The 24,421-nt window shown below is 37.6% G+C and overlaps 1 protein-coding gene and 2 pseudogenes across 2 annotated transcripts in view; all 3 read right to left on the bottom strand.

Annotated features, from left to right (window-relative positions):
* DCDC1 (doublecortin domain containing 1) overlaps positions 1-24,421 on the bottom strand; it is a 497,179-nt gene that overhangs the window by 392,590 nt on the left and 80,168 nt on the right. For both annotated transcript variants that reach the window (XM_040495539.1, XM_040495540.1), the window contains one exon: positions 9,795-9,888. In XM_040495539.1, coding sequence (XP_040351473.1) covers positions 9,795-9,888 — 94 coding nt within the window. The remainder of the gene's footprint in view (positions 1-9,794; positions 9,889-24,421) is intronic.
* LOC121043607 (rRNA-processing protein FCF1 homolog) lies at positions 11,525-12,196 on the bottom strand (annotated as a pseudogene).
* LOC121043608 (chromobox protein homolog 1-like) lies at positions 22,717-23,374 on the bottom strand (annotated as a pseudogene).

The following is a 24,421-nucleotide window of genomic DNA, read 5'->3' as shown; positions in this document are numbered from 1 at the left end:
GATACCATATGGTTTCACTCTTATGTGGATCCTGAGAAACTTAACAGGAACCCATGGGGGAGGGGAAGGAAAAAAAAAAAAAAAAGAGGTTAGAGTGGGAGAGAGCCAAAGCATAAGAGACTGTTGAGAACTGAGAGCAAACTGAGGGTTGATGGGGGGTGGGAGGGAGGAGAGGGTGGGTGATGGGTATTGAGGAGGGCACCTTTTGGGATGAGCACTGGGTGTTGTATGGAAACCAATTTGACAATAAATTTCATAAATAAATAAATAAATAAATAAATAAATAAATAAATAAAAGAAGTCAGTAGTATGATGTGAAGAACTTCTCCAAGTTGGGTAGGGACCAAATCATAAAGGTCCTTCAGGCCATTATAAAGATTTAAGCTTGGGTTGAGTATGACAAGTTATAAAAGGCTAAAATCACTTTTCAAAAATATTTTATTTTTAAGTAATCTCTATACCCAATGTGGGGCTTGAACTTACCACTCTGAGACCAAGAGTCACATGTTCTACCAATTGAGCCAGAGAGGCACCCCCCAAAATTACTTTTTAAAATAGTGCTACCAGAGAGATTGGTGAGCTTGTAGATTCTTAGCTAAACAAACAGCCATATCCATGGAAGATTACTATAAATCAGAGACAGGGACTTTGATAACATAATAGAGGTCTCTGTCCCTTCATGTCATAGTCAACATTTTTTTTTTAATTATCAATAATTGGGGCACATGGGTGGCTCAGTCAGTTAAGCATCTGACTTTGGCTCAGGTCATTATCTCACGGTTCGTGGGTTTGAGTCCCACATTGGGCTCTGTGCTGACAGCTCAGAACCTGGAACCTGCTTTGGATTCTGTGTCTCCCTCTCTCTCTGTCCCTCCCCTGCTTGAGCTCTGTCTCTATCTCTCTCAAAATGAATAACATTAAAAAAATGATCAATAATTTAGACAGTGATAAAATTGGTATTCAGATCACATTTACAAGTGAAAACAAAGACAGAAGAAATTGTTAATCCCTGGGTTACAGTTTAAATATCTGAAAGATCTTGCAAGGCTAAACTACTAAATAAAAACCTTGAAAGTAGAAATTTAATAGGAATCAATGTATAATATTCTGTTCACATAGTTATAAAATCAGCAGTACAAGTACAGGACAAGGAAGAAGCAGTTTAGGGCAAATTGTTAGTAAAAGTTTGGGGCTTTTGTTGTCTTTAAATTCAATTTAGGTCAAAGATACAATGCATTTAACATAAATAAAAATGCATTTGTAGATTATATAATGATCTGGGAAAAAGTGGGGGAGGTGAGATTCCTTTACTCATCATTGATTGACCTGGGAAATTGTATTCTGATAAATTATAAACATTTACGTTCTAAGTTTCAGAAACCCAAATTGTGGCTTCCCCTATAGAAAGGTGGTAGATTTATTATAAAAAGAACACTTCATCTTCTTCAGTTAAGGTAGAGAAACAACTGGAAGAAAGTATTACAAATCTAAAGGAATCAAGGAGAAAGTAAAGTGGTTTTATATAGGCTCCATGCCCAGTGTGGAGCTAGAATTTAGGACCCGGAAATAAAGAGATGTATGTTCTACCAACTGAGTTAGCCAGGTGTCCCTAAAGTGGTTTCAAAAGATGCTTCAACATTATGATCAAAATAAAGCAGTATATGCATGAAAATAAACAAGATGGGTTTGTTTAGCTGGAGGAGGAAAGAGATCTTAGAATAAAGGTAAATATCTGATTTGAACATACATTTTTAAAAGATATGAAAAGACAAACTGAAACCTTGAAGGCCAGATATGAGGGTATCAAGGCTAACTACTCTTAAAGAGTCTATTACAAAAGGGAAAATATTTCAATTGTTACAAAATCACAAACAGTAACTGGAGTCCAGTAAAACCTAAGAGAGAAATAAAGATCTCACAGGGCAAACTCAGAACAATCCCCCAAATGAGGCAGAATCCAAATACTGTGAAGAGGTGACATTTATTTTACAGATAAATTAATAGTAAAAGCAATTTGGAGAATCTCTTTTGAGGATGTGACAGTTATACAAAATGTGCACATGAAATCTGAGCAAATTAGAGAGAGGAATACTAGGAAGATTAACATCAAATACTCAAAAAATGTATTTAGTGCATCCTCCCCCGACCCCCACCACCAAATTTCTGGGTTTAAGATTAAGGCAAAGGGAAGACGAATTATGTTACAGAAGATCCAGGCACAGCAATAATAGATAAAGACGTCAGATCTAGGGGCACCTGGGTGGCTCAGTCGGTTGAGCATCCGACTTCAGCTCAGGTCATGATCTCATGGTTTGTGGGTTCGAGCCCCGCATCGGGCTCTGTGCTGACAGCTCAGAGCCTGGAGCCTGCTTCGGATTCTCTGTCTCTCTCTCTCTGTGTGCCCCTCCCCTGCTCATGCTCTGTCTCTCTCTGTCTCAAAAATAAAATAAACATTACAAAAAAAAAAAAAGAAGAAGAAGTCAGATCTAAATTAGATGTTAACCAGTGGGAAAATACATCCTGGGTGGGATTATTTAATTCAGGGAGGTGAAAATGGGTAGGACCAGTTTGAACAAAAGATGATATTGACAAACTTGGAACTTATTTTTTTTTTAAATATTTATTCATTTTTGAGAGACAGAGATAGAGCATGAGCAGGGGGAGGGGCAGAGAGAGAGGGAGACACAGAATATAAAGCAGGCTCCAGGCTCTGAGTCGTCAGCCCAGAGCCCGACGCGGGGCTCGAACCCACGGACTGTGAGATCATGACCTGAGCTGAAGTCGGATGCTCAACCAACTGAGCCACCCAGGCACCCCGGAACTTACTGATATCATATCTCTCACTATGAGAGACCCTGCAAGAAAAATATTTACAGGGATATGTTAGAAAAAAACACAAGTATGAACTCAAAAGGAAAAGAAAAGAAAGAACTCAACAACCACAAAGAATGCAGCCCAAGCCTGTTAGAGAAGGGAACCTTTCTGAAAGGAACAGGAGTACAGCAGAGGCAAATCCTAAATGTTGTAGAAAAAGAGAACAGAAATGTTAACTCAAGCCTAAGAGCATTCAAAAACTGAGGAAAGACCATGTCTACAGGAGGAAATGACATCAGTGCTATTCTTCACTGAGCACCTAAGACTGTGAGGCTCAGAAACATAAACAGCCACTTCTGTTTAGAAATCCATGGAGTGAAGTTATTCTGTAATGGAACTAAAGTGAACATAAGGGAGAAGCTGTGATCAGGAAGTAGGTGTCTTGGGCTTAAACAGTTCCATAGCCAGAGGCCATTGCAGTAGCCACTGTGACCCAGGATTGAAATTACTGTTCCCGAGGCAAGACGGATGCGTTGCCACCAGAGAGGGCCTACCCTCAGTTCAGCATGGGGTTCAGAAATACGTGACTCAGAGGGAAAAGACCATTAAGGTGCTTGGAAAACTTTACAAAGGCAAATAACAACATCTCAAATAAGTCTTGGGGCTGCCACCAACGTAAATTTCCAAATGTTGCAAGAGAATGTAAGAATATCCCCTTTGAGGATAATAATAACAGCAATGATGATAAAGTATTCTATAATGTTGGGGCACCTGCCTGGCTCAGTTGTGGAGCATATGACTCTTGATCTTGTGGTTGTGAGTTTGAGCCCCATGTTTAGTACAGAGATTACTTAAAAATAAAATCTCGGGGCGCCTAGGTGGCGCAGTCGGTTAAGCGTCCGACTTCAGCCAGGTCACGATCTCGCGGTCCGTGAGTTCGAGCCCCGCGTCGGGCTCTGGGCTGATGGCTCGGAGCCTGGAGCCTGTTTCCGATTCTGTGTCTCCCTCTCTCTCTGCCCCTCCCCCGTTCATGCTCTGTCTCTCTCTGTCCCAAAAATAAATAAAAAAAACGTTGAAAAAAAAATTAAAAAAAATAAATAAATAAAATAAAATCTCAAAAAAAATGTTATATAATCCTTACCAAGTGTCAGGTACTTGTTCTAAGGACTTCACATATAATTCACTTACTCCTTGCAATAACCTATTAAGGCAAGTAATTTCATCCTTATTTTGTAGATGAAGAAACTAACTCTCAAAGAAACTAATTAACTTGTCTCAGTTCATACAATAGGTGGTGTAACTGGAGTTTGAACTCTGGCTCCAAATTCAGAGCACTTCATCAACTCTTATGCAGAGGTTTTTTTTTAGAAATCACTGGTCAATTTTTTCTTCAAAATATTATAAATACATAATGCTATAATTAATGCCTTGATGTGAGACTGCTTCCCAACAAGTTATAGCATATGTCACAGACCCTGATCAACAGCATAAATTGACTGGCATGTTGGAATGACTGACATGAGGAATGCTTTCTCTTCTTTGCCTTCCTTCACTTAGTTTCTGTGATGCTCTTTGGCAACAGTCAGATGGTCTGGATCATGCCAAAATAGTTACCTGGAAACATCATTTTGCTTGGAAGAGCCACATTAGAAACTGGGGATTGGCTTCTGTTCTGAATGTCCTGGATATGGGGCTGATGTTGTGATCATCTCTTGATTCAACTGGAATTAGGGCACATGAGAAAGTTGGTATAAGCTCATTCCAACTTCTCAAGTCCTGAGGGATGATGCCCACCACGGGGGCCCAGAAGGTAGCTGCTGGAGGAATTCCAGCTCAAACTAGGCATCTAAAAGCCATCTGGCTGACACTGGGAAGAATAAAAATTACGGACTTTTATTTCTTTGAATTTTAACTTGTGGAGTTGGAACTTTTATTGGATTTTAACTCACAAAGGTAAGATTATTTGATTTGGGAATTCACTTCCCTATAAATATAAAATTTTGGGATTTTCATTTCTTTGGAATTTTATTCTTTGAATTTAACTTCACAAAAATTTCATAATGGGCAAGAATTAACATTCAAGTTCAGGATATGTGTTTGGAGTTTTGTGATTAAAATACATTAATCCTGTCATTTGAGTTCATTGCGTTGTACAATTTCTGAAAAACATGTCCGAGAATAAATACATAACCATTTTGGGTGGTGTAACTGGTATAATTTGGGGTGGGAAATGGAACAGGAAGTGAACATTCAATGCTCAATAACACAGACTTGGAGTCAATTTAATTATATATTTTTTTCTTTTTTTTTTTTCAACTTTTTTTTTTTTTTTTTAATTTTTGGGACAGAGAGAGACAGAGCATGAATGGGGGAGGGGCAGAGAGAGAGGGAGACACAGAATCGGAAACAGGCTCCAGGCTCCGAGCCATCAGCCCAGAGCCCGACGCGGGGCTCGTACTCAGGGACAGCGAGATCGTGACCTGGCTGAAGTCGGATGCTTAACCGACTGCGCCACCCAGGTGCCCCAATTTAATTATATTTTAACTCATTTCAGAATTTTCTAGGGTAAATTTCATACTACCCACCATGATCTGGAAGGATCCATGCAGGAGCAGAGTTTGGTTATTGGAATAATAGGTCCTAACAGACTGAGGATCTCCCTCAAGAGGGAGACTCACTTCTCTGTTCACCATAATGGAATAATGAAGCCAAAGAAGGTAAGAGAACAAAAAGTTGGGAAATGTTAGGGGAATGAGGTCTATCAAAATCTGACACTATCTACCTGTGTTCTCCCACTGTTATGTGCTTATATAATACCAAATAGTTTATATATGATTAGTAAATAGGCAATGATATCAATACAATATAGAAGTTTGGTTGGTAAATATGTGCTTTTTCCTAGGCAAAGGAGGCCAACAGTGAAGGAGTAGAATTCTGACCTTTAGCAGGAAAGAAAAATGCTTTGGCTTGCCTGCAGCACTGGGGTTCCTTGCATGACTCTGTGGGAGTTTCCCTTCCTCCTGTGCCTTCCTTAAAGGAAGCCCCAAACCTCCAGTTGACGTCCATCTGCATTTTCTCACACTCTATTGTTTTTGTGCAGCTTTAATATCCTCTGAAGCATTACTCTGAGACACCTACCCAGGCTGTTTACAGTATCCCCTAGGTTAATTATTATTTAAGTTGGTATTCTGGTTTTAAAGGTGCATAGATTTTGAATGGTCTTCCTCAACACTATTGTTTCCACAGCCTTGTAATTTTGGGGTGGTGATTTTGCAGAATACATTTTTTATATCCTGTTCTAGCAGAAATGCTGTACTAGCATGTTGATCATACATAGGAATATGGCATCTTTACACAGTGGGTAGTTCTACTCTAGAAAGAATAGATCTTGGTGGGAGGCATAAGTAAGGAATGTTTCTGCATGTAACAAAATAAATTTCTTTGCTAAAATCTTCTATGGTTTTTAGAAGTCTAAAAACATAAGCAATTTGCAAATCCTATGAGGTTTTAAAAGTTTCACTAGACTTGATAAAGTAAAAGTTTGGTGTCATGTCCAATGTGCTCATTTCTCACAGCAAAGGAGGAAAACCTTCAAGGCACATCTAATTCTAAAAAAAGAAGCAACAGATAGGAGAAAATGTTTCATTTTGTATATCTGTTACATTTCAGTCCTTGGTACAGTTACACTTCTAATCTGTCCTTATAAATAAAAATTACTATGATCTTAACATTAGACGTGATATTCTGATTTGACATAAACAAACAAGAGTCATACATCAAATGAGAGAATTAGCATTTGTTTAAATTAAAAGATAACTTTCCCATAACACTTCATCTTTCCCAAGCTGAAGTTCAGAAGACTATGAAATATAAAAGTTGAGGGACCTCAATCATTTGATGCACAAATTATACTAATGAACAAAGAAAAAATAAATGCAAAAACCTAATGTTAAGTGACTAGGGTACTACAGACTGGAAGCTCCTGCAGTAGGATTAGCTTCTTTGAGGATTTTAAGTCTAGTGAACTTGTTATGCTTCCACATGTTAGTAGTCGCATAGGCTAATTTCAGCTGGCATAGCGTTCCTACGTACGCAAAGACACAGGGCAAGGCATGCATTAAAATGTGATAATAGCACACTTCTGGGACACGTGAAGCATGAGGCATGAGTCTGCCTCTGGCATCCATGAAGCATCACACCTCAGAGTCAGAGCTTTTATGTTTTGATAAGTAGTTCTGCTCTTCCACATTTGGGAGGGGGAAAAAATCAACTTTCTAAGTGTAAATCTTTCCCCTTTACCAGGGTGCCTTAAGTTTTAATTCTAATGATTAATTTAAAAACTTTTTTTTTCAAATCCCAGTGAGCTGGAAATAATTTAAAGATGGATAGGGTCTTAAAATGTGTTATTTATTTTATTAATGCAAATTTAAGAGTGATTATATAATATTGTTGATTATAAAGATCATTTGAACCAGCATGATTAGGGGGGAATGCAAGAAAGAAAATATAAACTTTAATATTGATATTCCATATCCCCTCCTCCCCCTCAAAAAAGACCACAAAGAAGGATTCCCTGTGTTTCATGTGTCTTACAGGTATGTAACAAGCTAGATAATGGGTATGTCTACAAAAGCTTTGAAATCTTCTAATAAAATAAAAAATAATTATATCAATACAAACATTAAAAATGATAAAGTATAATTTACTTTCTAATATGCAAACACACATATAATCCTTGGCAGGAAAAAAATTAAGAATTACAATAAGTTTCAAAATATCTGTTTTAAAGTTTATTTATTTTGAGAAAGAGAGAGAGAGAGAGTGCGAGCACACAAGCAGAAGAGGGACAGGGAAAGAGGGAGAGAGAATCCCAAGTAGGCTCCATGCTCAGCATGGAGCCCAATGTGGGGCTTGATCTCATGAATGATGTGATCATGACCTGAGCCAAGATCAAGAGTTGGAAGTTTATGGGGTGCCTGGGTGGCTCAGTCAGTTAATCGGCTGACTCTGAGTTTCAGCTCAGGTCATGATCTTAATGTCAAGAGATCGAGCCCTGCGTCAGGCTCTGTCCAGCCAACACGGAGTCTGCTTGGAATTCTCTGTCTCCCTTTCTCTGCCCTTCTGCTGCTCATGCGCTCATATTCTCTCTCTCTCTCTCTCTCTCTCTCTCTCTCTCTCTCTCAAAAATAAATAAATAAACATTAAAAAAAAGAGTTGGACGCTTAGCCACCCAAGCACCCCAAATATCAAAATATAATAGTAGTCACTCAATAGGATTAAGATCATAAAGCCAGTAAAGGTTTGTTTTTATATATTACAAGCAAGGATTTTAGAAACAAATGTAAGTATTCAGAATAGCCATATCCTAAAATCACTTACAGTTGCCTGGATCTAGCCTTGCAGTTAAGTATGCCACTTAATATTCTGGCCCTCTTCAGGCATATGGAGTTAAGGTTCAGATGAAGTGATAGGACCATAAGAGTAGCATTTTTAGTAGTGCTAATAGTAGTACTAGTAAAGAATTGTAATTACTACTAAAGTATAAAAAGTAAATTAAAAAAGTAAGAAGTAGGGGCGCCTGGGTGGCGCAGTCGGTTAAGCGTCCGACTTCAGCCAGGTCACGATCTCACGGTTCGTGAGTTCGAGCCCCGCGTCGGGCTCTGGGCTGATGGCTCAGAGCCTGGAGCCTGTTTCGGATTCTGTGTCTCCCTCCCTCTCTGCCCCTCCCCCATTCATGCTCTGTCTCTCTCGGTCCCCAAAATAAATAAACGTTGAAAAAAAAAATTAAAAAAAAAAAGTAAGAAGTAAATAATAGTAGTAATTACTACTAATAGTAATTTAAAAGTACAAATGTGGAATTCATGGTATTTTTGCTCTTAGAGACTAGCAAATCAGTGCTTTTAGAAACAGATGAAAGTCTCATATTTTGACAAAGACATAGAATAAAATTGTTTTATTTTTTAATTGTTTTAAAGTTTATTTATTTATTTTTGAGAGAGAAAGAGAGAGCACATGTGGAGTAGGGGAGGGAGAAAGGGAGACACAGAATCCAAAGCAGGCTCCAGGCTCTGAGCTATTAGCACAGAGCCTGATGCGAGGCTCGAACCCACGAACTGTGAGATTGTGACCTGAGCCAAAGTCAGATGCTTAACCAACTGAGCCACCGAGGCATCCCAATAAAATTGCTTTAGAACACATTTCATAACTTTTGAAAAACCTCTAGAAGTTAACCAAAACATTTAAAAATTTTATATCTGAGCAACAGTAGTATGATTTCTCATTTTTCTCCTTTGAAAGCTGTATACCATAGAAAGTATCTGTTAAGTTATGAAAATTTATCAATTGCTTTTGTTTATTAAATTATGGCTTATGAAGGTTAAAGCACTCATGATTTTTCTCAAATCTAAGCTTGAGCTGTGCTATAGGTTGAATGTTTGTGTCCCCCCAAAATTCAAATGTTGAAACCTAATGTGACGGTGTTTGGAGATAATTAGGTCATAAGGGCAGAGGCCTCATGAATGGAATTAGTGTCCTTATACAAGAGACCCCACCAGGTACCCTTGCCCTTTCTACCATATAAGGACACAATGAGAAGATAACAGCCTATGAATCAGTCAAGGGCCCCTCAACAGACAGTGAATCTGCCAGAGCCTTGATCTTGGTCTTCCCGGACTTCATAATTATAAGAAATAAATGTTTGTTGTTTAAGCCATTCAGCCTATGATATTTTGGTTATAACTGCCCAAATGGACCAACACAAGCTGAAATAAAAATTCTTCAAACCTTAATCCATTCCATACTTTCCTTTTGTATAGGAATAGTTCCCATGTTAAAACTAAACTTTTATTATATCTGTTTTCATATATATATGTTCATATATATATTCATATATATTTATATACATATATGTTTATATATATAAATTATGCAAATGTCTTTTGAAATGTGATCATAGAGCTTGTAAAATCTTTGTGACTTACCTTTTGAAATATCTTTAATTGTTCTGCCATACAAATCATAAAGATATCTGGCTGGTGAATTTAGGTTCATTCTCATTGTGCAAGTATCTAAAACCTACCAAGAGAGTGCAGAAAAAAACTATAAATAATTTATTGCAATAAGCTCTGGCTAAATTGAATAAACATTGAAAGTCCTTTCTATACTAAATGGCTATACAAATCATATTATAAAATGAAATTTGATTATTTAGAAAATATTCCTAAAATATGATAAGAAAAAAAGCAGTTACAATTATTATATCATAATTTTACTTTAAAAACACACCAACTGGGGTACCTGGTGACTCTTGATCTCAGGGTTATGAGTTCAAGCCCCATGATGGGTTCAGAGCTTACTTAAAAAAAATAATAAATGAAATAAAAGTAAATAAAAAACAAATATTAATAAAAAAGAAAAAAGAGATGCAATAAATATTAAAAAGTGGTTACATACTAATAAATGCTAGAACTGAAGGAAAGTTTTATCTATTTTTTAGTTTTTAAAGTTTTATTTATTTAGAGAGACAGAGAAAGAGAGCATGAGCAGGGGAGGGGAAGAGAAAAGGGGACGGAGAGAATCCCAAGCAGGCTCCACACTGTCAGTGCAAAGCCCGAAGTGGAGTTCAAACTCATGAACCCTCAGATCATGACCTGAGCCAAAACCCCAATCGTATGCTTAACCAACTGAGCCACCCAGGTGCCCCAGGAAATTTTTATATCATTCTTGGTATTTTTTATATTTTTCATTAACTTACAATGTCAAGATGTTAGTTTTCTTTCATTTTATTTTTAAATTATGTATTTGTTTTTGAGAGAGAGAGAGAGAGAGAATCCCAAGCAGGCTGTGTACTGACAGTGCAGAGCCTATGTGGGGCTTGATCTTATAAACTGTGAAATCATGATCTGAGCTGAAATCAAGAGTTGGATGCTTAACCAACTGAGCCACCCACATGCCCAGGAAGGATATTACTTTTATATTGGTCTTAATCAATACAAATAAATGGAAAGATATACCATGTTCATGGATTGGAAGAATTAATATTGTTAAAATGTCCATATTACCCAAAGCAATCTATAGATTCAAGGCAATCCTTTTCAGAATACTAATAGTGTTTTGCATAGAACTAGAAAAAATAATTGTAAAATTTGTATGGAACCACAAAAGACCTGGAGTAGCCACAGCAATCTTGAGAAGGAGGAACAAAACTGGAAGTGTCATGCACCCAGATTTCAAACTATATATACCACAAAGCTATAACAACCAAAATAGTATGGCACTGACAGAACAAAAAAGACACATAGATCAATGACAGAATTGAGAACCTAGAAATAATCCCGCACCTATATGATCAATTTATGACACAGGAGGCAAGAATATACAATGGGGAGAAGACATTCTTTTCAATAAATAGTGTTGGGGAAACTGGATAGCTACATGCAAAAGAATGAAACAGGACCACTTTCTTATACTGCACACAAAAATAAACCCAAAATGGATCAAAGACCTAAATGTAAGACTTGAAGCCATAAAACTCTTTTTTTTTAATGTGTGCAATCATCTGATTTATAAAAAGATGCAACAAAATTCAAAATGATACAAAATATCAATTTCAAAACAACACCAAAAGTGAGTGTATTTAACCATACTCAGCTCATAACAGAGCAAATGGGTAAGAAGGAGAATAATTCATGTTATAGCATATTGCTACATGAACTGGAAACAGAAAAAGTTGGTAAAGGAAGGCAGAGGATCTCTATCTTTAGAGTGTTAGAATTAGAACCAAGGGGCTCCATAATCATCTGGCATCTGCTCAATGTTGTACCTATGGTTAGAAATGTACATGATGGGAACTCCAGGGATCTTCCGGATCCTTCATTTAAGGTCCCCGTCAATGGTGGCCACAATGTAACATTTGTGCTGAGTTACTCTCTGTACTAAGCAGTCATCTGCATAGGTTCCTTTGTGTGTGCATGGTAATCATTCAAATCTTGGATCCTTGGCAATCCTTAGAGCCAACTTTTACCCCAATTTCTCAGTTTCAGCCATTACACAGTCAGTTATACAAGGGATACACTTGGCATACAGACAGTCCATCATTGATTGTACTAAGTCAACTTTGGCTTTAATGGAAAAGTTGATAAAGTTGGTATCAACCAGGATGTGGTAAGGTGGGCCCAGCTGTGTGTTATATTGGAAGAATAAGCAGGAAGGATGTCGGGGGACTTCTCTTTCCCTGAGTGCACTGGGATCTTTCTTTTCTTTCTTTTTAGGTTTCAATCTATCCTTCTCTTTAAGCCTCTGATTTCGGAGACTAAGCATTCACTTCATGGTTGCATACTTTCTTGCTTTCTTTTGCTTCCCCATGTTCACGCTGCACTCTTGTTTCTTCAGCCATAAAACTCTTAAAAGAAAACATTGTCAGTAACCGCTTGGACATCAACCTTAGCAAAATTTTTCTAGATATGTCTTCTCAGACGAGGGAAACAAAAGCAAAACAAACAAACAAAAATACTGTGACTACGGGGTGCCTGGGTGGCGCAGTCGGTTAAGCATCCGACTTCAGCCAGGTCATGATCTCGCGGTCCGCGAGTTCGAGCCCCGCGTCGGGCTCTGGGCTGATGGCTCAGAGCCTGGAGCCTGTTTCCGATTCTGTGTCTCCCTCTCTCTCTGCCCCTCCCCCGTTCATGCTCTGTCTCTCTCTGTCCCAAAAATAAATAAACGTTAAAAAAAAAATACTGTGACTACATCAAACTAAAAAGCTTTTGCACAGTGAAGGAAACCATCAACAAAACAAAAAGGCAGCCTACAGAATGGGAAAAGATCTCTGTAAATGATGTACTGAATAATGGCCTAATATCCAAACTATATAAAGATTCATACAGGGGACACTAAAAAAACCTGAAGGGTCAAAGAGGTTGTTGCCTGCTTTCTCCTCTAGGATTGATGGCTTCCTGTCTTACATTTAGGTCTTTCATCCATTTTGAGTTTGTTTTTGTGTATGGTATAAGAAAGTGGTCCAGGCTCATTCTTCTGTATGTTGCTGTCCAGTTTTACCAAAGAGACCGTCTTTTTTGCATTGGATATTCTTTCCTGCTTTGTCAAAGATTAGTTGGCTATACATATGTGGGTCCATTTCTGGGTTCTCTATTCTGTACCACTGATCTCTGTGTCTGTTTTTGTGCCAGTACCAAACTGTCTTGATGATTACAGCTTTATAATACAGCTTGAAGCCCAGAATTGTGATGCCTCCAGCTTTGGTTTTCTTTTTCTGAATTGTTTTGGCTATTCAGGGTCTTTTCTAGTGCCATACAAATTTTAGGATTGTTTGCCCTGTAGCCCTGTGAAGAATGCTGGTGTTATTCTGATAGGGATTACTATACTTACTTTAAAATTGGGGCCTGTAATCCTAGTCTTAGCTCAATCAACTCAATTTCTTTGTGACAACAAACATATTTAAACAGCTTAATGTGTATATAGAGACAAAGCTGTACTCTCCTTTCAGTCTGGAGAACAACTTTCAAACATTGTGACTGATTTGGTTTATCTAGTTGCTATATCAAGTGATATGTGTTGCATTTAAAAGGCAAATATCTAATTGACAAATTTAATTTGACAAATTGGCCTTTGCCGTATTACATCAGAGGTTCTCAGTCTTTATACTACCTCTATACATGACCAATAATGTTCTCATGAGCCACATACTGCCATGGGCATTCACAGGATTGTGTGTCTTTCTTCTGTACTAGCTGCAATCCAGAGTTTGGGGCAATTCTTCAGAAACCGTATTACTGATCTTTTTCTCAAAATCAAGAAGGAATATCTGTTTATGATTAAGAATGATGTTACAGGAATAATCTTGAACCCTGTAATCTATGAAGGAAATATTTACAGTATCAGTGCTTTACCTAGGTTAAATAATTACAACATACTTGCAATGTATTTCACAGGTGACTATAAACTCTGTCATGTGGAGCAAATTCACTGACCACCAATCTCCCCACCTGGAGGGTGTCGGTGCATGGATTCAATACCTGACCAATGCCCTATGTCCTCATAAGTCAGATAAAATATTCCTTTGGAATATCTAATTTGGAAGAGCCCAGTGGCTGGGTCTGGTCCTTGCCACCCCATAAAATAAGGTAATAATGCTGGTGACTCTAAATGTTACTCTTCCTGCTTTCCTTCCCACTCTCTTGGGCCAATTTCTGTAGTGATTACTACACACAAGTTCACCTAGGACTCCTATCCATGGATTGAAACCTTTACTAAAGATGCTTATAAAGTAATATTCAGAAAAGAAGAGAGAAGTTATCAGAAGAAAGTGAACTTTAGACAGAAAAGAGAGTGGAACATACTGACTGACATTGGCATGGGATCCACCCCTGTGTTTTTAAAAACACTTTATGAATACAGTTCGTCTCTAGCAAAATTCTCCTAATGGTCACTTTATTCCATGTGACTTTGTGCCCAAAGATTATTCTTTTACCACCACCACTCTCATTGACAGAAATATTAATGGGATATAATTCAGTACACATTCTTCCTTAGCCAATCATCTCTGAGTACTACTAAGAATCTACAGTTGGTCCCATAGAGCTTCCTCCTTTGGCTCCCTATATTCTTGATCTTTCCATTCTTTATGTTTAGTTCTCGGTTTCTTAATATTACAAATCTATTATTTAAAAGTTCAATGAAGCCCTTTGGTACAAATTATATTCCCCAGTTACTTACTAGTGAAGGCTCAATATCTAAATACCCTTGTCCAAAGTTATAATTTACTAATTAAACTAAGTAAAATGTGAACTATTTAAAGCTAGTCCCATTTACTTCAACTAAAATTTCAATGATTTTCAAAATTATTTCAAATATTGCCGTCTTTGTGTTTTAAAAAAACAGCCAAGTGAAATTACACAGCTTCCTAACTCAAAGATCCCTCTTTTCATTGTGCCCAAACATCAGCAAAATGTTTGGGCAAGCCAAATTTTAAGAGTTAAGTGAGTATAAAAACCAGCATTAGAAAATCAGATACTAGTAATTAATAACACATCAGCAATGCTGTCATTCTCTCATATTTTCTGTATAAAAGATCCTTGCAGTGTTTAAGCAATGCCAACCTTCAGTAATCACTTTCTCAGAGTAACTTATCAGTGGTATGAATTAGTATCAATATAAATTTCTGTCAAAAAGCCTGAAATGAAGCCTCTACTTGTAAGGTCATTCTTATAATTCACAACTGAAAATATTTAACAGTGTCATCTTACTGTACTATTAAGGTTAATTAAAATACCATTTCCATTCATTTGTACCTATTAAGCTTGTTAAAATATTATTTTTATAAATTCACATTTTGTTAATTTCTTACAGCATAGGTTGTAGAGAACACTTCAGATACTGAAATTTAAAATCATCATGCTGTAAAACCAGACTCTTCTTAATAAACAGCTGAGAAGAGATTTTTTTTAGTGTAATCTGTTTATAGTTCTGGGAGTTACCTCCACCCATGGGCATATCCAGTCCCAAGTTTGCAACTTCTGGAATGGCCACCATGGAGGTGGTGCGGTTACACAGTCTACAGCCTCTGGGTTTGGCTCACTACTACCCCAGTCCAGGTGAGAGAGCTCAACATTACCCCTGGCTGAGTGAGTCAAATCAACAATGTAGACATGTTTTATGTGTAAACATTCAGAAGTAAAAGCCCTGATTTCTACTTCCCCACAAACTCTTTTTCAGCAAGCGTCAGCAGCCTGTACACCATGGGCTAATTCGAGCCATGGCCTATTTCTGTATGGCTTATGGGCTAAGAATAATTTGTATAAATTTAAAATTTTTTACATGTTTATTTATTTGTTTATTTATTTATTTATTGAGAGAGAGAGAGAGAGAGAGAGAGACTGTGCACATATGGGGGGGGGGGGCGGCGGGCAGAGGGAGAGAGAGAAAATCCCAAGCAGGCTCCCAACTTCCAGCACAGACCCCAATGCAGGGCTCAATCCCACAAACTGAGAGACCACGAACTGAGAGATCATGACCTGAGCCGAAATCAAGAGCCAGAAACTCAACCGACGGAGCCACCCAGGCGCCCCCGTACAATTTTAAATGTTAAAAGAAATCAAAAGAATAGTATTTTGTCACATTAAAATTAAAATTTCAGTGTCCATAAATAAAGTCTTGGAAAACAGCCACACTCTTTATTTACATATTTTATGGATGCTTTCACACTACAGCAAGATGGTCTTTGCATTGTGCAATCTGAAAATGCTTCCCCTCAGCAACAAAATCAACTCGGCCCTCAGGCTCTTTTAAAAGAAACCAGGCTGTCCCCCTGAGTTCATTAATTTTCTCAGAGTCCTCTCAAGTGCTGGGATTTTACTCTCTCATATCACAATCTCAAAGTGGTGGGAGTGGATGGGAAGGTGGGAAGTGGTGTTACTTACAATGCTATTTCAAGATTTCTTCCCAACTCATTTACTGAACAAACAAAACAGCCTGACCTTCAAGTGACCATCTTCCTTCGCTCCAGTCATTCTTCCTCATTCATGGATAAAAATCCTAACCCTGGCTGATGCTTACTATCTACTTGTGGTGCACATACCAAGAATCTTGGTGCTCCTGGAGAAATCACACAAATGATCTTATCAGCATTAGTATTCTTCATACTCACCAAAATCCATGGCCCCTCAATGCTGCCTAGTCACTTCTATTTCATTTGCTTGGTCAACTCTCTCTTATACTTACCATAATGAATATTTCAAACCATCTTTGCTCAGCTGTCTCCACCGGGCCTCTTCTCCCCTACTTCCCTCTTTACTTTTGACCTTATATCAGAGAGAAAATTGAAGCCTTATCCTCTTGCTACTAAAACTAAAAGCTTGGGGCGCCTGGGTGGCTCAGTCGGTTAAGTGTCCGACTTCGGCTCAGGTCATGATCTCCCTGTTTGCAGCTTCGGGCCCTGTGTCAGGCTCTGTGCTGACAGGTCAGAGCCTGGAGCCTGTTTCAGATTCTGTGTCTCCCTCTCTCTGACCCTCCCCCGTTCATGCTCTGTTCTCTCTGTCTCAAAAATAAGTAAACGTTAAAAAAAAAATTTTTTTTAATAAATAAAAATAAAACTAAAAGCTTACCTATTTTACACATATCCCCTCCTTTTCCCTCTAGTTGTAAGAGTCCCTGTTCCTATCTAACACCAATATTCCACCTATGCTTTTAGTTATGTTTGCTCTCAACTTTTAAAGCAGTATATATTACCTATCATTTCTTCTCTTTCATATGTATTCAACTATTCCTTCTCAATGAGATTTTTCCTACTGGTACTTAAACATGATCAAGGCTTTCCTATCTTAGAAGTTAAATCTTCCCTTACCCCCACATCTCCCAGCAGCTACTCCTTCCTTTCACAGGTAAGTCTCTAAAAGATTTGCCCAAGCTTCTGTTTCCATTTCCTTTTTCCCACTCGTTCTGAGGCCACTACAGTCTGACTGTCTGTGTTATTTTACTGAAATCACTCTCACAAAGATTACCAATGACTACCATGTTGACAAATCCAAAGAACATTTTCTTAATTGTCATTTGTTTTTATTTTTCAATAGTGTTTGACTGTTTCCTCTTTCTCTCAACTCTTTTTACCCTTGAATTCTGAAATATGATAATCTACTAAGTTTTGTCCTCCTTTTTCTTCTTCTTCATAGGTTCATCCTCCTGTATTCATTCACTGCAGTTCTTCAAGATCAGTCCTAGCCTTCTTCCTGCCTCACTCGAAATTAGCTTTTCAGGCAATCTAACCAATGCCCCAATGTTTTATTTTCCATCTATTTCCTGACAATATAGGTATTTTCCATCTATTTCCATCTATGATGATATTTTCCATCTATTTCCTGTCACCAGGACTCTAGCAATATAGTTAGCTAATAGTTGCCCTGCATCTACCTGGCCCACCCAATCTGTTTTCCACAACACCAAAGTAATTTATTAAAAAATGTAAATCTGGTTACCTTCTTTTCTGCTCCTAACTAAAACCACTTACATGAATTCTCACTGTTCTTTGAGGGAAAAATCTGTAACCTTTCCTGCAAGGACAGGTCATATGTTAAACTTTTAATTTATGGGATTCATCCTGCTCACCCTACAATAGTCTTTTGATATACTGTGCTCTCTGCTTGAAAAGGTTACCATACTCAATATCCTCTGTATGTACCCAGATAAATTCTGCTTATCTCTTCTCAGATGACTTCCTTATGCCACCTACTCCATATTCAGTAATGAGGCTTTTAGGGGTGCCTGGCTGGCTCAGTCAGTAGACCATGTGACTCTTGATCTTGCGATTTTAAGTTTGAGCCCCACACTGGATGTAGAGATTACTTAAAACTAAAATCTTTATAAAAAATAAAGTAATAATGTGACCTTTATACAAATGGCTTTTGCCACCACTATACTACAAGCTATATGAGGAGGCACCTGGGTGGCTCAGTCAGTTTAAGCATCTGACCCTTGATATTGGCTCAGGTCATGATCTAATGGTCATCAGATTGAGCCCTGGGTCAGCTCCACACTGAGAGTGGAGCCTGCTTGGGATTCTCTTTCAGTCTCTTTCCCACTCATACACGTGCTCTCTTTTTCTCCAAATAAATAAACATTAAAATAAATAAAAGCTCCATGAGAACATACCTATGGCTGGTTTTACTCACCATTAGATCCAGGTACTTGGCCTTCATTAGTAGTCATAAAAATATTGTGAATTAACAAATTAATGGAAGTTAATACACATTATGTCTAATTTACACTCATTTCATCATGAATTTTATATTGTTAACAGTCTGTTAAATTTAGCAAATAAAATTTCTGACAAATTATGCTATAACTAAAGAATGTGTAATTCTAGAAAAGGAAATTTCCAAATAATTCCATTTCTGTTTACTACCAGAGCACAAACCTTATACTGACCTTAGGATATAAATAAGAAAATGTCTTCACATTTGTACAAATCCTGTTAGTTGTCCCATCCTCAGTGTCCTGATTTTATTTAGAGGTTCATTTTTACCCCTTTGGACTCAAAGAAGATTACACTTATCTTGATCGATCTAGGTCAATCATGGCAGTCCCATGTCTCCTGTCAGTTTAGGAGTATTGCCATTCTAGGTCTGCCAATGAGAAATAAGGAAGCATTTCTGGGAAAGGCTTCATCATTCATAGAGAAGAGATAGTCCTTTTCTGCCACTGGCAGAAAATCCAGAAAGAGCATAAAATCCAGAAAGTTAAAAATAATTTAACTGGAATCCTATCATGCTATGCTTGAAACTGCCCTAACTCTTGATTTTTTGATTTGTTTTTTGCTTTAGTCTGTTTAAATTAGGATTCTCTGTTATTGGCAGCTAAAGTCAGCCTAAATAATAGATAAAAAATTTTTTGGCCCAGGTTCCTCAAATGAGGAACATTGTTTCAGCTAACTCAGTATTTGTATAGCAAATAGATTACAACAGTGCTCACTATATAAAGCTAAAAAGCAAATCATTTAATTAAGAACCCAGAGAAGAATTTTAAAAGAAATTTAGCAAGCTGAAAACTGTGAAAATAATGGATAATTATGAATATAATTCATTGAATTACTAAAAGTATTTCGCCTTTGGCAATTAATTATACTTGTTCAGTAGAAGAGAATACAATTTATCATGAATATTTTGAGAAAGGGAATCTGTTTTTACAGATTCTTTTTTTTTTTTTTTTTTTGGTAACTGAAAGACTGCCAAATACATTGTGAATTTTCAAAGAATTAAAATGTAATAAAATGTACTTAGCAGAACTCTCTGCTAAGGCCAACATTTTATAATGATTTAGAATAAAATATATGATCATTATTTCAACCTGAAGATGCCAGGAGATTGGGCTGAATTTGTAACCATCTTACTAAATAGCTTAAAGGTAATTTTCTGAATAAATTCTGGAAATAAATTTACTGGTTTGTTATTTGTCTTATTCTTATAAGAGTGGGTGATAGAATGCATGACAAATCTATTTGCTCTTACTAGTAATGAACATCACTATGACTTGTAAAAGCAATTATTTCTGGTGAATTTGAAATGTAGGTGTTCTGGCATTTTATTATCAAAATGTGAATGAGAAATAGATAACCAGAGGAGATTTTCCAAGTAATCTTTTAATATATACTCTTTAGATATTCTATCCTTAATCTCTTCTTAAAATAATTAAATAGCCCAGATTACTTTAAAATGTTTATAATGCTAAGTATACCATTACCTGTTTTTTATTTATTTACTATCATTTTTAAAGATTTTAAAAATTTTTTTATTAAATTTTTTAATGTTTATTATTTTTGAGAGACAGAGACCCACATGGGGTTCGAACTCATAAACTGTGAGATCACCATCTGAGCCGAAGTTGGACGCTTAACCAACTGAGACACTCAGGTGCCCCTAAAGATGTTTTTTTATTTTTAAATAATCTCTACACCCAACATGGGGCTCAAACTTACAACACTGAGATCAAGAGTCACCTGGTTCACTGACTGAGCCAGCCAGGCTCTTGTTATTTGCTTTTTAAATCTACTATTTTTTTTAAAGCGTATTTAAAATTGAGAGAGAGAGACAGAACATAGGTGGGGAGGGGCAGAGAGAGAAGGAGACACAATACGAAGCAGGCGTCAGGCTCTGAACTGTCAGCACAGAACCCGATGCAGGGGCTCGAACCCATGAACCATGAGATCATGACCTGAGTCACCCAGGTGCCCCTAAATCTACTATTATGATGCATAATACATAGCCAGTCGGGCACCCTTGTTATTTGCTTTTTAAATATACTATTTTGACGTGTAATTTACATGAAATAAATTGTACCTATTTTAAGTGTACAGTTCAATGCAGGTAGAAAAAAATATATCTGTGTAATCACCACTACAATCAAAATATAGAATACTTCCTTTACTCTCCAAAATTCCTCATGATTTTTCCCAATCACAATTCAGTACCCTTTGTCCCAGGAAACCACTGATCCCTGTGTCAGTAGAGAATAGGGTTTTTTTCCTACAATTTCACACAAATGAAATCATATAGCAAGTATTATTTTGTATCTGGCTTCTTTCACTTACCACAATATTTGCTCCTTATTATTGCTGAACAATATTCTTTGGTATGGATATATCACAATTTTCTCACACACTCATTTATTTTTTATTTGTTTTTTTAAGAATTGTAATTCTATAGTTTTATTAAGACAAAAACTGACAATGTGTATGAAGTTATATTAAAGTTTTCACAGAAATTTAACACATGCCTAAAAAGATTTTACAATGGAAATTCTTGGGATGCCTGGGTGGCTTGGTCAGTTAGGCGTCTGACTCTCGATTTCCGTTCAGGTCATAACCTTTGGGTTCATGGGTTTGAGCCATGGGTTGGGCTCTGCGCTGACAATGTGAGGCCTGCTTGAGATTCTCTCTCCCTCTCTCTCTGTCCCTCCTCTGTGTGCATGCACACACACATCTTCTCTCAAAATAAATAAAGTTTAAAAACAAGATTTCACAGTGGAGTTCTAGATGCAGGTCTAGGCGTGGAGAACTGATGGATCTCATGATTGAAGACAGCATTTTGGGTATTAATTATTAGAATAAAAAAATTGGTTTTGTTTTGTGTTTCGAAGTGAACCACTGCCCCTGGTACATGCTACACTGTAAAAATGCAGAGTTAACACTATTGGGAAGAAGGTTGTGGATTGTGGAGACAGATGTACTTTGGAGATCTACAATATCTTTTGCTCTCATTCTGCAAGTTTTATCCTTCATGGAAGGCCGTTTGCCTTTCTCAGAAAAGTACAGAATAGGCTGCCTTGCAACATTTCTCCCCTTTCCCGTCCTGGGATGGGTGTGCAAGCTACACAGCATGGAAAGGCTTTAAAGCACTTGGGATGCTGTAGGGGCAGTATGAAAGTTTAATCTTCTCCTGAGACCAGGGCTTTTGAAATCATTCAACTCTTCAAGTGATCTGATGAACTTGTACTGTCAGTGACTGAATCCTGTTGATTTCAGAAGTCAAAGTTCAAATAACAGGCCCCAAGAAGTTTCCAACCTTGGAGCATGGGCCTTTGTCTTTCCCTACTCTTCCACCTTCTATAGCACCGTCTTCCCCTCTCCAAATTCTTCAGCCAGTGGCTTGGATTGACAAACTGATGTTTAACATTTCATAATTGGAAAAGAAAGGGTTTCTTATCAATTTCAAAAATTTACACCCCTAAGACAGAACGATCTGCCTATGTATATGCTCCAATAAGACTTTCCCTCCTCAACCAATTTCCATTCCCCAAATGGCAGCTTTGGTAATTTATTAACTGGTTTAGTACTTTGTTGGGAACAGCATTAAGCTCAAGAAGGGAATACCTTGGCTTATAAATTTCCAGCATTCACAGCTTTTAAACAGTTTCTCATAGTCCTCATTTAGGTTGCCAATGACATTTTTGAAAAGATAAAATATTCTGGACACAGAACCAAATCACTGCTGGTTTATTCTTTTCATTGTTTTACCATTTCCCCAGTCAGATCTCAAATTTTAACAAAAAAAATCCTACCCATCTCTGTTCCTTCCCAACCCCAAATAATACACTAGTAACAGCCCCAAATAATACACTAGTAACAGCCAAAAACTATACATATGCTACACTGTAAAAATGCAGAGTTAACAGTATTGGGAAGAAGGTTGTGGATTGTGGAGATAGATGTACTTTGGAGATCTACCCTATCTTTTGCTCTCCCACACACCCACTCTGTAAGCTTTGTTCTTCATGGAAGGCCCTTTGCCTTTCTCAGAAAAGTACATAATGGGCTGCCTTGCAACATTTCTCCCCCTTTCCCTTCCTGGGATGGGTGTGCAAACTACACAGCATGGAAAGGCTTTAAAGCACTTGGGCTGCTGTAGGGCACAGAAATGGTACTACTGACTCTACAAAGGACGTCTTCTCAAACCAACTCTGGTGCCAAGACAAGTATAACTCCTTCCCTTCTAACTTGAAACCCACAGTCAGACGTGCCAGGAGCACTAGTACTCAGGAGAGTTAATTCTTGTCATCTTTTTGGTAATTGTTCTCTGAGAGGTAAGAATGCCACATCAGCCTTTCCTCATTGAAGGATATGACCACCTGGTGGGCACTTGATATTGGCTTCCTTGGCAGGGACTAGGTCAGCCTCAGCAGCATTTTTCCATTTCATCAGGAACATGAGTTCTCCACGAGTCTGTAGATCTAATAATCTGTGGCTTTTCTAACTCTTCTTTTTCTTTGGTTTGCTCTCCTCTCCCTTATCTTCAGAATCAGAGTCAGCTTTGAGCTTGCCTCCCTCTGGTTCATCCATCTCAAGTGCTGTTTTCTGTGACTGTAGAAACTTGGCAATGAGATCAGGGCAATCCAGGCTCTCTTCTGGCTCCCACATGTTATCTGAGAACTCCTTCCACTTTAGAAGATACTTCACTTCGCCCTTTGTCATTCAACCGTCAAGAACTTTTTCCACCACATATTTCTCTTCCCCCTCATCCAGCACCTCCTCTATTTTTTTATTGTTTTATTTCTTCTCCATAGTGCCCACCAGCTTTCTGATCTAAAGAGTGATGCGGCTCAGAACAGCGCACAAGAGCCGGGGAGGAATTGGTGCGATAGCACATCATGTCAGGCAGGCAGAGTGGGGTGGAGGGAGTGGTGCCCAGAAAAGCAACAAGACCATGGCTGCAGTGGAGCCCCTCCCTGAAGCAGTGTACGACAGGCCCCAGCCAACAGGCAAAAGACTGTCCAATCATTTGTTGATGGACTTCTCCATAGTTTCTAGCTGGGGCTTTTATGAATAAAGCTACACTGAACATTCACCAGAATTCTTTGCGTTGATAAACATTATTTCTACTAGGTAAATATCTAGAAAGGAGATTGCTAGATTGTGTGGTAAGTATATGTTTAACTTTATGAGAAAGTGCCAAACTGGCTTGCAAAGTGGCTGTATCATTTTACATTCTCATTTGCTATTATGTGAGACTTTCAGTTACTCCACATACTCACCAACACTTAGTATTATTACCAGTCTTTTTAAAATTTTAGCCATTCTAATGTGTGCATAGTGGAACCTAATTCTGCATTTAATTTGTATTTCTTTGATGACTACTGTTGAACATCTTTTCATGTTCTTATGGTTGATTGCTATGGGTTTTTTTTTTTCAGTAAAGTGTATTTTTTTAATTGTGTTGTTGGTCTTCTATTGAGTTGTCAGAGATCTTGATATATTATGAATACAAATTTTGTTCTGTTTTTGTCAGATGTGTGTTTTCTGATTATTTTATCCCAATCCCTGGCTAGACTTTTTATTAATGTTGTCTTTTGAAGAGAAGTTTTCTTTTTTTGTGTGTTTGTTTGGATAAGGCACATTTCATCTTTTTTATTTTTTAGTTCATATGTTTTTAGTCCCATCTAAGAAGTCTTTGCCTACCCTCAAATTGTGAGGATTTCCTCCTAGAACTGTTAGTTTTAATTTTGATGATTAGATCTCTGATCAATATTTAAATTAAGTTTTGTGATAGTATGAGGTATGGATCAAGATAATTTTTAACACAGATAACTAATTTTCAGCAATATTTGTTAA

This window comes from Herpailurus yagouaroundi, unplaced genomic scaffold (genome assembly GCF_014898765.1).
Source record: "Herpailurus yagouaroundi ecotype Mexico unplaced genomic scaffold, PumYag 187, whole genome shotgun sequence".
NCBI classification, from domain to species: Eukaryota; Metazoa; Chordata; class Mammalia; order Carnivora; family Felidae; genus Herpailurus; species Herpailurus yagouaroundi.
This window is presented reverse-complemented; position numbering and strand designations above follow the sequence as displayed.